The 14,061-nt window shown below is 42.8% G+C and overlaps 1 protein-coding gene across 1 annotated transcript in view; it reads right to left on the bottom strand.

The window, feature by feature from the left end:
- The window catches only part of abtb2b (ankyrin repeat and BTB (POZ) domain containing 2b), a 125,085-nt gene that overhangs the window by 56,046 nt on the left and 54,978 nt on the right, over positions 1-14,061 (bottom strand). The window contains exon 2 of the mRNA XM_060915090.1: positions 10,716-10,865. Within this exon, the coding sequence (XP_060771073.1) occupies positions 10,716-10,865 (150 nt within the window). The remainder of the gene's footprint in view (positions 1-10,715; positions 10,866-14,061) is intronic.

Below are 14,061 nucleotides of genomic sequence, written 5' to 3'. Positions count from 1 at the left end.
CTACAAGCCATCCAGATTCCCATGCACAGATGCTGTGTAACAATCGTTTTAGGTAATTATCCCATGCTTAATTTCTGACCCGAGTGTGTGGGTTGGGACAGGGTGGGACCCTCCATTAGGCGCTGAAGACCCCACTTGTAGCTGAAGGAGCTTCTTTATGTCCCACTGTGCCCCTGAAGGGCTCCCAAAGGAATTGAGACGCAATAGGGAGGCTGTACCGGACCTGCTGTTCATGACTATTTCCTTAGTTTGACCACATTAGATCAATTCTTTGGCTCAGACGTAATACCGATTGAAATGTGAGGCATTTCCCGTCCCAGCTGTCTCACCAAGCAACAAAGTATTTCAAGAGAACAGCACATAATGATCCAAGATGTTGACAGGGGCTAGAATTGTTTTTCTACTTCCATCCATTATCTGTAGCCGCTTATCCTGTTCTACAGGGTCGCAGGCAAGCTGGAGCCTATCCCAGCTGACTATGGGCGAGAGGCGGGGTACACCCTGGACAAGTTGCCAGGTCATCGCAGGGCTGACACATAGGCCAAGTTTACATTAGACCGTATCTGTCTCGTTTTCTTCGCGGATGCACTGTCCGTTTACATTAAAACGCCTGGAAACGCCGGGAAACGGGAATCCGCCAGGGTCCACGTATTCAATCCAGAGCGTGTCAGCTCCGGTGCTGTGTAAACATTGAGAATACGCGGATACGCTGTGCTGAGCTCTAGCTGGCGTCTCATTGGACAACGTCACTGTGACATCCACCTTCCTGATTCGCTGGCGTTGGTCATGTGACGCGACTGCTGAAAAACGGCGCGGACTTCCGCCTTGTATCACCTTTCATTAAAGAGTATAAAAGTATGAAAATACTGATGCAAATACTGCCCATTGTGTAATTATGATGGTCTTTAGGCTTGCCATCCTTCCACTTGCAAGTGGTAAGTGATATGCGCTGGGATCACACACACAGCGGCTCAGTCCCGAATCACAGCTTGTGCACTTCACTCGCGTGCTCTGTGAGCTGCGCAAGGCCGGAGTGCGCACCCTCCAGAGGGCATTCGCTGTTCAGGGCGGAGTGATTTGGAGCGCAGGATGCCTGGGGAGCCGAGCGTATCCGTGTATTGGTGTTGCTGTGTGCACGCAAATCGTGTATTGGTGTTGCTGTGTGCACACTAATCATTTTAAAAACGTTAATCTGATGATCCGCTGATACGGTCTAATGTAAACATGGGCATAGAGACAAACAACCATTCACACTCACAGTCAATTTAGAGCCACCAATTAACCTAATCTGCATGGCTTTGGACTGTAGGGGAAACCCGAGCACCCGGAGGAAACCCACACAGACACGGGGAGAACATTCAAACTCACACAGAAAGGCCCTTGCCGGCTGCTGGGCTCGAACCCAGGACCTTCTTGCTGTGAGGCGACAGCGCTAACCACTACACCACCGTGCCGCCCGTTTTTCTACTTTAAATCCGCAATTAAAGAAATTACATTTGCGTTCTCCCGTTTTTGCCACAAAGTAATTACTTATCTGTATCTCCCTTTAAAGCTAGACAGCCTTTCGAGTTCATAAAATCTGTGAAATTTAGTTCCCTTTGAAATTTGGTCATTGTGATATATGTTTATTTCTGTAAAATCTCACAAAAAACAAACCAGGCCATTCTGTGACTGGGAAGTTATTTAATTTGAGGGGATTCCCGAGCTAATAATGTGCATGAAATCGCTTGCTTCGCACAGTCAAGCAGACAGAGGAAGTCCATGTGCGCATGCGCAGGTTTACCGTCTTCATCTTCTTTTTTTGGCTTTTACAGCAGCTGGCATTCACAGTGTTGCATTACTGGCATCTACAGGTTTACCTTGACCGTGCACTGACAGTTCCATCATTCTGTCTCTAAACAAACAGCTGATCACACCGAGGTGCTCGCTGACCGCCGATATTTATTAGTTTGGTCCTGCGTTTCATTTCCTTCACAACATAATGTCTTTTCTTCTCGCTTTCCGTTACTGTAGTCGGTCTTTCATGTTTCATTCGCACACTCACGTCCTCCATTTTTGTCTCCTGTTTCAAATTTGTTTCCCACAATGCCTTGTGCGAATGGGGAAAGCCCACCATGTGATGCATGATGTAGTATCTTGAATTGGGTCATGGTGAAGCAGGAAAAAATAGCGGAGAATTTAAGGCCACGTGGCTCTAAATTCATTAATTGTTCTATTAGAAAAAAAAGCTAATAAAATTGGAAGTCTGTGACTCAAATTCAGTAGCTTTCGGTCCACTGAAAATAACTGGGTGTCAGGGAAAATTCTTTTTCTGACCTAAACTTGAAAGATCTGAAAGGCAGTCTACCTTTAATTTTAAGGCTTTCATTTCAACTGCAGTAGAATTTGGTGATGAGTATACATTTCTTTCAAATATCGTAATTTTTTTTATTAAATCATTTCTAATTAATATAATTGTAATATTTTCAGATTTATTCAGGAATACTGCATTGCTCACACTTTGTTAGGAAAGCTCACAATCATAATCATGAATCTTACTGGGCACTGTGAAAACGCCTTCATGTATTATGATACAGACATTTAATAAGCAAGTCATTCCACTATGATAGTGTGTGTGAATCAGTTAAAAAAGACGCAGCCCTGTGATGTTTTAGAGTCCCAGCCAGGTGGTATCCACACCTCACACACTGTGTTCCTGGGAGTCTTCAAATCCACCATGACCCTGACCAGGATAAAGTACTTAAAGATGAAGAAATAAAAAGAAAAGATCCAATATGATATCAATAAAGTAAGGTATCTATTAAAAAAAATCTAATAAGGTATCAAAATGAGACCATCAGTGACGGCGTAGCTCGCTCCGGCCCCGTCTAGTCCAGAAGGAACGATGTAAAGTAATGAATGCAATAAATGTTACAAGTTATATACACTATATACAAGCTATATATAGAAGCGATATCCACCCAAGGAATACTGACCTATTTGCCAGATAGAATCCAAAACAGCGAGGAATTGACCGAGAAGAAGTGATTTTTGTTGAACTGCTCATTAAGGCTTAATTAGGCCATAACTTCATTAATAACTGTAATTAAGCAAATCTGGGTAGAAGTTATATGCACCCTAGGTACCCCTACCTTCATGCTAGAAAGAATCAAAATCAGTAAAGAATTGAGGGAGAAGAAGCGATTTGTGTGGAAACTGCTCGTTAGGGATTAATTACTCCATATCTTCATTATTAATCGCAATCATGCAGATTTGGGTAGAAGCTACTGTATATGTACCCCAGGCAGACCTACCTTCCTGCCAACAAGAATAAAAATCGGTGAAGAATTGAGGGAGAAGAAGCGATTTTTGTTGAACTGTTCATTAAGGCTTAATTAGTCCATAACTTCATTAATAATTGTAATTAAGAAAGTCTGGGTAGAAGTTATATGCTCCCTGGGTACCCCTATCTTCATGCCAGAAAGAATCAGAATCAGTGAAGAATTGAGGGAGAAGAAGCAATTTATGTGGAAACTGTTTGTTAGGGCTTAATTACTCCATATCTTCATTGTTAATTGCAATTATGCAGATTTGGGTAGAAGCTGTATAGATCCCAGACAGACCTACCTTCCTGCCAACAAGAATAAAAATCGGTGAAGAATTGAGAGAGAAGAAGCGATTTTTGTGAAATGTGGACAACGTTGGACGGACAATGGACAAACGATGGACAACACATGATGGCATAAGCTCATGACCTGTCAGCCGGATGAGCTAACAAAGCTAACCAGGTTCAATAAAATAAAAAAAAAGGAATTATTGCTCTAAACATAACCTCAGCTTTTATTTATTTTATTTTATTTGGTTAATCTGTGCAGTAAAAGAAGATACAAAGCCAAAACCATCACATACTTGTGTAAGCGCTTATGCTGGATTCCAGCATGATGCCCTGTTTGGCACCAGGGTGGCCAGGACTCTACAAATACCTCACTGTTTGCCAGGGTCCCCAGGCAATGCTGACTAGTCCTGCCCAGAGCGTGCACGTGTGTATGTGTAGATATGGTGCCAATGCAGTCCGGCAACCTCCGTAAGCCATCACAAGGCGTGCTTTCACTCAGACTCACTGACTCTCCTGTCCTGTTGGCTCAAATGAATGCGCTCTTGTGCACAGGTACAAACAGCAATATCCACATGTTTGCAGGAGGAAACAGGACCCCTAACATCTGTAAGCTCGAGCCTTTTCCTAGGGCACACTAAATAAATATCCACAGACAGCCAAATTGAGGAATAACTGGGCATCAGACAAAGTCGTAATCCACTGGGAGAAGATCATGTTTTCATAATTTAACTAATGTAAAGAGGAAAAAAAAAGTTATATAAATTATGAAATAACTTTGAGTCAGACTTTTAGGGGCTCTGATATGCCACATAAGTTTATATTGTGAGCAATAAATATACTATAAGTGTCCAATAGGGCTGTCAGAAAAAATGATTTGAATATTAATACTATTATGTTATTTATTTATTTAAATGTTTAAAGGTTCTTTGTCTAATTGTTCTTTGCCTAAAAGTTGCTTCATAGTTACTGTAGCTCTACCAAAGTTTTGGGAAAATACACTTGTATTCTTACTGATGTAAGAAAAGGGCTCGGAAGAAAAGGGTGTCATTTTTACCACACTCTATTTTCACTTTTTTTTTTTTTTTTTAAAATGGGGAAAATATTATCAATAAATAAATTACATTCGAGGCATTTAGCAGATGCTCTTATCCAGAGTGACTTACAACATACCCAGAGCAGCCTGGGGAACAGGTGCCTTGCTCAAGGGCACTTCAGCTATTCCTGCTGATCCAGGGAATTGAACCAGTAACCTTTTGATCCCAAAGCTGCCTGTCTAACCATTAGGCCATGGCTCCCCATGACCTAATGATTATATAAATGACTCCAAAATAAATGACTCCGGGGCGGCATGGTGGTGTAGTGGTTAGCGCTGTCACCTCATAGCAAGAAGGTCCTGGGTTCGAGCCCCGTGGCCGGCGAGGGCCTTTCTGTGCGGAGTTTGCATGTTCTCCCCGTGTCCGCGTGGGTTTCCTCCGGGTGCTCCGGTTTCCCCCACAGTCCAAAGACATGCAGGTTAGGTTAACTGGTGACTCTAAATTGACCGTAGGTGTGAATGTGAGTGTGAATGGTTGTCTGTGTCTATGCCCATGTTTACATTAGACCGTATCAGCGGATCATCAGATTAACGTTTTTAAAACGATTAGTGTGCACACAGCAACACCAATACACGATTCGCGTGCACACAGCAACACCAATACACGGATACGCTCGGCTCCGCAGGCATCCTGCGCTCCAAATCACTCCGCCCTGAACAGCGAGTGCCCTCTGGAGGGTGCGCACTCCGGCCCTGCGCAGCTCACAGAGCGCGCGAGTGAAGTGCACAAGCTGTGATTCGGGACTGAGCCGCTGTGTGTGTGATCCCAGCGCATATCACTTACCACTTGCAAGTGGAAGGATGGCAAGCCTAAAGACAATCATAACTACACAATGGGCAGTATTTGCATCAGTATTTTCATACTTTTATACTCTTTAATGAAAGGTGATACAAGGCGGAAGTCCGCACCATTTTTCAGCAGTCGCGTCACATGACCAACGCCAGCGAATCAGGAAGGTGGATGTCACAGTGACGTTGTCCAATGAGACGCCAGCTAGAGCTCAGCACAGCGTATTCGCGTATTCTCAATGTTTACACAGCACCGGAGCTGACACGCTCTGGATTGAATACGTGGACGCTGGCGGATTCCCGTTTCCCGGCGTTTCCAGGCGGTCTAATGTAAACAGACAGTGCATCCGCGAAGAAAACGAGACAGGTACGGTCTAATGTAAACGTAGCCTATGTGTCAGCCCTGTGATGACCTGGCGACTTGTCCAGGGTGTACCCCGCCTCTCGCCCATAGTCAGCTGGGATAGGCTCCAGCTTGCCTGCGACCCTGTAGAACAGGATAAAGCGGCTACAGATAATGAGATGAGATAAATGACTCCTTCCAGAAAGCGTCAGCAAATCAAAAATCGTACTTTTTTGTGAAATCACAACACATTTTTAATTGTTTTTTAATTAGGCTTAGATTATCTGGCGCGTCCACCATACAAGTCCCTGTGAATTATCTGTTACTATTTTAAAAAACATATTAGAATGAACACATTAATGTAAACCTACTAAAACATCTCTCTCTCTCATAGTGTTTACTTACTGTTATTGCAATGAATCGGCCTGTACAACCAGCTAAAAACAACATCGCAACAAACTAAACATATTCTCAATAACAAAACTGGTAACAGTACCGAGAAACCCAAGCCTCCCACACACAAAGGCAGAAAACACACGTCTACTAGGTCTGAAGATGTCAAGACAGATAAGATGAGTTGTTTTGACCCGGACTTCTCCTGTTCTAACCTCTACTTTATATCCAGCTCAGCAGCACTCAGGACGTCCTGTCACACTAATCTCACGCTGGCGCTTCTCGGCCTCAACAGACTTAACAAAATGTTGCTAGTTGAAACTGATCTCGCGTGGAGTCTGAAAGTTTTTTCATCTTTCATTCGCACACATCCTCACATCCTCCCTGCCTTTCTCTCTTTTATCTCATCCAGCTTGCTGTTTAGAGAGCAAACACATCTCTGTCCTCCTCCTAAGGAACTGACATGAGGAGTGTTTACCAGGAGGGAGGAATAATGGGATAATTTGCCTGGAAAGATAAACAACATTCACGTTATCACCTTTCCCACATTCACTCCACTACAAAAACAGCCAGTAAACTGCTCTCTGCACAGTTCAAGCATGAGCTCATTTCTGCTTGGCATCAGTCAAATATTAATGCCAGCTTACGCTATTAACCAGGAGCTATGACACTCGGAGTGTGTGTACATGAATAAACATGACTGCTTCTCCCATGATAGTTAGAATGCTTATTGTATGGTAATGATGTTTTCTTTCTTTCACAATGTTCCAGTTCTCTGCTGCCAGGAGGGCCCCGATTTGTAAAACGTCAGTGTGACAGAAGGAAGAGACGAGACAAAGGAGGCCGGATGAGGAAATGCAAATAGACAAACATGCTCAGAAATTCTCTTTGGTGTCTCATAGTGGAAATGGACGGACGGGATGAGCCCTTTGTTATTTCAGCTTTAAACAATAGAGCTGCTGAATTCTCACTTCTAATTGGTCAGAATATGTCGATTCACTTTCTTTAACGGTGCAGACTACTTAACAGTTATTCCATGAAATTGAGTCGTACATGAGCTGATAGCTGATGGGGCGCCTAGCACCGAGTTGGCTATAAGCCATGTACGATGAGATTGAGTGGAATAACTGTTTTATTCTATCCACATTCACTGGATTTTGAGAAACGGAGCATTTTTTAAAATTTTCTGCAAATTTGATAAATAACAACTTTATACAAAACGTCCAACAAAATAATTTCCGCTTAGAATGTAAAGAATCCGACGAAATGACAGGAGCAATGTTTTTGAAAAATGCTATAATAATAATAATAATAATTCTTGAAAAATAAAAAAGACGTTTTTACCAGCAAATACTTTTATTCCGTTGCCTTTTTTTTTTGTATTTTTGGGGTTTTGTTTTTGAGTAGTTTTTATTTCGTCCTCGGTTGGTTCAAACACTCTGCCATTTTGTTTTTCTCCACTCACGGTATATGAGCTGATATCCTAGTAGTAGAGTAGGCAATCAGAGTGCATGATTGCTCATATCTGGTGAATGTGAATAGAACAAAACACCCTACACAGGTACTGATATGGTGAACGCTCCACATAAACAGGTAAAAAAAAAAAACATTAATTGTTGACTGGTTGTTGGTTTTCTCTGAGCAGGTGTTTACTGAGCATTTTTAGACGAAGTCCCCAGTGTCAGCACTTTGTCACAGTCAAAGGTAAAGCTGTAAACTTATGTTTCAAGCTTTATGTTTTATTTGTATATATCATCAGTCAAGTATTATTTTACTTTTACTTAATGTACAGTCTGAGTGCACTCATTCAGTTAGTTATACAGTTCCACAATAAATTATGGCGTCCTCTGGAATTACAAAAGGTAAGACAGATTCTTTTGTAAAGTCCTGTTCAGACGATATAAGATTTCCAGACATATGTCTGTTGCCGGAGGACGTGTGTACTGATTATGATCTATTCGCAAGGGATACAGTAAGTGATCTCTGTCTAAAGGCCAATTTATGCTGACAACCCAGTCCTCGCAGATGGCATCGCAGATGGTGTCTGCGAAGCCCCCCCCTTCGCAGACGCTCTGTGCGCACCTCCCAAAAATTGTGACCACCACAGACAGCCTCGCAGACAGCGTCGCAGACAAGAGGGCTCTGATTGGTCCACTCTACATCCGCTGTACACGCACTTCCGCTTCCCTACTTTCCCGGTTTGGTTTGTTTTCACGACCGCCATTTTTAAAAACACGAGCGAAGATGGAGCAGCACGAAGAGCGGTTGATCGAGGAAGTGAGGAAGTACGTACATCTATACGACTCCAGTTCTAGTCATTATAAGTAACCGGAGGATAAACACTCCACTAACCACACCCACCAACTACTCCTAGCGACTTCGCGCCCCCTTGCGTTGTGGCGGTGAATAACATCGCGCACGCCTATTACTCCCCGCTCAACGATAAATTACAACTGTCTGCGAAAAGCTATCTGCGAAAGCCTTGTCGCAAGAGCATGCAGAGGCCCTAAGACGCGAGTGTGCACCCTGTACATGTTTTAGCTACACACGTTCATTTTATTACAAACTGACTGCTTTGAGCTTCATATTAAGCACTTTTAGGACTTGTGGTTGTGCAGCTTGCACATCATTAGTAGGTCACATGACACGATCATAACATGTAGGTAGTCTGTACAATACCCTGTCTATAATCCCAGAACTGTTGCTTCAATGACACATCCTTTTAAACTTAGTCTATATTTTAATGTTTTGCTTCTGGTAAACTGGTTCCAGTTTGTATTCGGTGTGTGATGATAGACAAGAGCCCCTCTGATATTGTATCTTTATTCTGAAGAAAAAGCTCCTGGTAAGAGAATGACTGTTAAGAGGTGCTATGAAGTCAGTGATAACAGGAGCTAACTAGTTTTGTGAACCTACCACAACATTAAATGCAGTGGCAAACTGTTACTATTAGAGCTGGGACTTGAGCTCAGCCAAAACTGAGCCAGACACACCAAAAAAGCAACAGGGCAAAGGATTTTGTAAAGGATTAGCGGCAGGCTGCCAGGTTATTCCGTTGTGTGTAGTTGTCGATGTTGATTTTAAAAGTAACTCAGTAAATTACAGAGGGGAATGAATACTTAAGTATGAGTGAAAAACACTGTAGCGAGCGTGCAGCGTGGAAGAAGAGTCTGGAGACAGAAATCTTAGGGCCCGTTTACACGAGGACGTTGTCGGGTAAAAACGACTAAATATTTTATCGGAAGTGCCTTTCGTCTACACGGGGACGGCGTTTCCGAGGCTGAAAAACGGAAAAAATTGAAAACGCCTTCCAGAGTGGATAAGTTAAAAACAGCCCCCGTTGCATATCCGTCTAAACTACCCAATATGCGAAAACTCTGCTCGGATCTGCTCACGTCGGGTACGCGTTTACGTCATACATGTGTCATATACAGTACATGCCAGCCCGGGAAGTAAGAAAGTAAGTAAAAAAAGTAAGAGCATGTCTGATTACATCGATCCAACGGACCTTCAAGCTGCTCTGGCAGCTTTAATAAACGTCCAGGAGTCCTTCGAACATCTATACCGAATCTGCACATATACCGTTAATGAACAGAGGCGGGTATAGTATGCTCTTACTTTTTTACTTACTTTCTTACTTACCATAGCCAGAGTAGTCAAAGTTTTCGCGGCGCAGATGTGCAGATCAGACAAGACGGAAGACGCTGCGCATGCGTGCAGACATAGCGGAGGTCTTTCACAGCACCACCTAGCCGCCTGGCACGCACATCCAATTGAATTCCACACATTTATGCGTCACCGTATAGACGCAGATTTCCTCCTTGAAAACGGTCGTGCAGACGCGGAAAAAAGTGAGAACGAAAACGGACTTTTGCGTTTTTGTTTCAGACCGTCCCCGTGTAAAGTGGGCCTTAGTTGCTCTGTCATTAGCCTGTGCTACTTGTTCTCGATAGCACTGGCTTGACTGCTTTATGAGCATTCGCTAACACTACTGATGAACGCTACACCGGCTGGAAGGTGACTGCACTGCTGCGCTGATGGAGCCGACTCGCAGTTAAGCTCGTGTTGGCCTTCGAGAAGGTTGAGGGCGATACATTTTTGGTCCCTCCCACTATAAATCAAAATCTAATTGGTTAATTCATCTGTCACTTCCTGCATAAACACACACTGCCATGGCCTTCTGTCCCAGCAATGAAGTCCTAACCAATGAGTGAGCAGCTCTAAACTCTTCTCAGCCTAGACACAACAAACAAAAATATCTCATTGGATAACTCGATTTTAATGTTTTCAGGACAGTAACCCTTTCATTTCTGAAGCACATCTGATAGAAAATGAGGCCAAATTAGAATTAGAAGAGAATCATTATCATGAAATGATGAAAGAGTGAAAGAAATTAAATATAACATTTGAAATGCTGATATGTTTGGGCCTTCTCTGAAGGCCTAGAAGGCCCTGGCGGTTCCCCTCTGATGAAATGTAACTATAAACGGTTTAAAACTCACTGAGTTCAGAGATGCTGCCGACGCATGTGGCCAGTAGAGACTGTTCCAGAGTGCGCAGCTCAAGCTGGGCGTATGCATCCTCTCTGCTCTCCACTCCAGCCTGCTGGCCCTCGGTGTACGGACTGAAATAAGCCGGCAGGGACAGCACACCTACAAAGAACAAAAAGACAGACATATAAAGATAAAGGGAAATTACAAAGGTGTACATTTACTTCATTCATTTATGGTTCGAAATACAGCTGACCTGCATATAATTTATTTAGTGTAGTGCCACAGACCGTACAGCAGTGCCATTAACTTTTACTGCTGGATTTATTCACAGTGAGTAATGCAGTCATTGCCTTTATTGCCAAATGTATAAACTATGTTTTATAGGCTCTTTCTTAAAGGCTCTGAATGGAAGAAAATAGGGCACAACCAGTCTCGACAAGTCTGTCATCACATGCGATTTCACTGGAACTGAAGAACCAGCTCAGATTTGGCAGTGGAACACTAAATTGATTAAAAACAACTGATAAAAGAATAAATAAACAATAATTATCCTGTTCTTCAACTGAAATTTCTGGTTCAATAACTCGTTATTTTCCAGTGTAAAGAAATTTTAATTTTGTTGTTTTTCCTTACGTGGGAAAAAGCAAGTAATGTACTGTACTTTGGTACAATGGCTGTTAACAGTCGCTTCACTCTCCCAGGTAACAGTCAATTAAAAGGGACAATAAAAACATGTTTTGCTATGGTTGTGTTTTTTATGCCAAATTGAGGTAGTTTTGGAAATTTATCTCATCTCATCTCATTATCTCTAGCCGCTTTATCCTGTTCTACAGGGTCGCAGGCAAGCTGGAGCCTATCCCAGCTGACTACGGGCGAAAGGCGGGGTACACCCTGGACAAGTCACCAGGTCATCACAGGGCTGACACATAGACACAGACAACCATTCACACTCACATTCACACCTACGCTCAATTTAGAGTCACCAGTTAACCTAACCTGCATGTCTTTGGACTGTGGGGGAAACCGGAGCACCCGGAGGAAACCCACACGGACACGGGGAGAACATGCAAACTCCACACAGAAAGGCCCTCGCCAGCCCCGGGGCTCGAACCCAGGACCTTCTTGCTGTGAGGCGACAGTGCTAACCACTACACCACCGTGCCACCCTGGATGTGGTGTATACTCATTAAAAACACACAAGTTATTACTCTTCATATAAGTTATTACTATTTATTCAACAAAAAGTAGCTGGCAATTAAAATATTTGCACTGGAGAACCTTACATAAAGTATTATTTAATAAATAATTTAACAAAACTTGGGTTTGCCTACTTCTGCACACACAAATAGAGACCCCTGATTATATTCTGTTATTCTATTCACAATCACTGGATATGAGCAATCGCGTGCTCTGATTGGCTACTCTACTACTAGCATATCAACTCATATACCATGAGTAGAGAAAAACAAAATGGTGGAGCGTGTTGCTGAACCAACCGTGGCTAAAATAAGTACTCTACTTGAAAACAAAACCCCCCAAAATATAAACGCAACAAAATATGGAATTAAAGTATTTAATAGTAAGAACATCTCTTTTTTTTATTTTTTAAGAATTAGTGCAGGTTAAGGTTAGCGCAGTTGGTTAGCACTGTTGCCTCACAGCAAGAAGGTCCTGGGTTCAAGCCCAGTGGCCTGTGAGGGCCTTTCTGTGTGGAGTTTGCATGCTCTCTGTGTGGGTTTGCTCTGGTTTCCCCCAAAGACATGCAGGTTAGGTTAATTGGTGGCTCTAAATTGACTATGGTTGTTTGTCTCTGTGTCAGCCCTGCGATAACCTGGCGACTTGTCCAGGGTGTACCTGCCTCTTCCCCATAGTCAGCTGGGATAGGCTCCAGCTTACCTGCGACCCTGTAGAACAGGATAAGTGGCTACAGATGATGGATGGATGGATGGATTATTACAGCATTTTTCACAAATTGCTCCTGTCATTTCGCCGGTTCGTTTACATTCTTCATTTTTAAGCATTACAATCTGTTTACATTTTTTAGACTGGTTCAAAAGCTCAAAGAAGTTTGAAAATTACAGAACTGAAATGCCCAAGGAAGAATTAAATAAATGTCTAAAGCTATTCTATACCTCGGCACGACAGCAAGACGGCACTTTCTACAAAAAAACTCCAACACTAAAGTCAATTCGTGCAGCCATCGATAGGTTTTTAAGAAGTCCGCCTAAGGGGAAATGATTTTGTCTGACATTTTGTATGCAGTTTTTATTTATAGAATTTGCAAAAAAATAACAATAAAAATGCTCCATTTCTCAAAATACAGTGAATGTGGATATAATAAAACAGTTATTCCACTCAATCTCATCATACATGGCTTATGGACCCTTTTCACGTGATGTCATGACAAACGCGGCCGCCATTTTGGACATGTACTACCAGTAGTTTACCACAGCCAGCATTGAGGAACGGCAGCAAAGAAAGTGTTTATTTTCAGCAAGACTTCCATCATGCCACTATATTGTTGTGCACCTGGATGTAGTAACCATCAACAAACAAGGCAAGGGTTATCATTTTATCGGATCCCGGTAGATGCTGACCGACGGAGAAGATGGATAGCGGCATACCAACGCTTGTGTAGTGACCACTTTGTTGGAGGTAAGACGAATAAAATTAGCCAGAAAAGGCATTACATTGCTGTTAACATTCCATTCTAGTTTACTGTAATTATGATCCGGCAGCTATTTACACCGGATCCAGTGTAAATAGCTGCTGGAGCCAACGTCCGAGGTTTCTCTAGCGCGCTCCGGCAAGCTCGGACGTTGGCTCCGGCAGCTATTTACACTGGATCCGGTGTAAATAGCTGCCAGATCATAATTACAGTAAACTAGTAAATACAGTTTTCTGCATCTCACTCCTTTTTCTTTTATGTTTGTCGCCTTCCTCGCATTCAAACCGATTCGAGCCGAAGTCCACTACATGTCCAAAATGGCGGTCGCGTTTACGAAGGTCACGTGACTGAAAAGGGTCTATAGACAACTCGGTGCTATGTGCCTCATCGGCTATCGGCTCATGTACGACTCCATTCCGTGGAATAACTGTTAAACATTTATATGGCATGAAGTTCAGTTAGTTTTGCACAGAAACAGCCAGTAGAAATGTCCCCAAAGGGCTACTTATTACTTTGAGAACATTTCAGAGCCTGTACTTGTATGGCTTGCGTAAAGAAGTTGAATCAGTACTTCTACTTTTACCAGAGTATTTCTTTTCCCAGATATCTGTACTTCGACTACAGTAAAGAATGTGTGCACTTTTGCGTCCTATGCACTCAAGGATTGAGAAAATGAAGAAAATGCGT

This window comes from Neoarius graeffei, chromosome 2 (assembly GCF_027579695.1).
Source record: "Neoarius graeffei isolate fNeoGra1 chromosome 2, fNeoGra1.pri, whole genome shotgun sequence".
Lineage (NCBI taxonomy): Eukaryota > Metazoa > Chordata > Actinopteri > Siluriformes > Ariidae > Neoarius > Neoarius graeffei.
The sequence above is the reverse complement of the archived record's forward strand: the minus strand, read 5'-3'. Positions and strand labels throughout refer to the sequence as shown.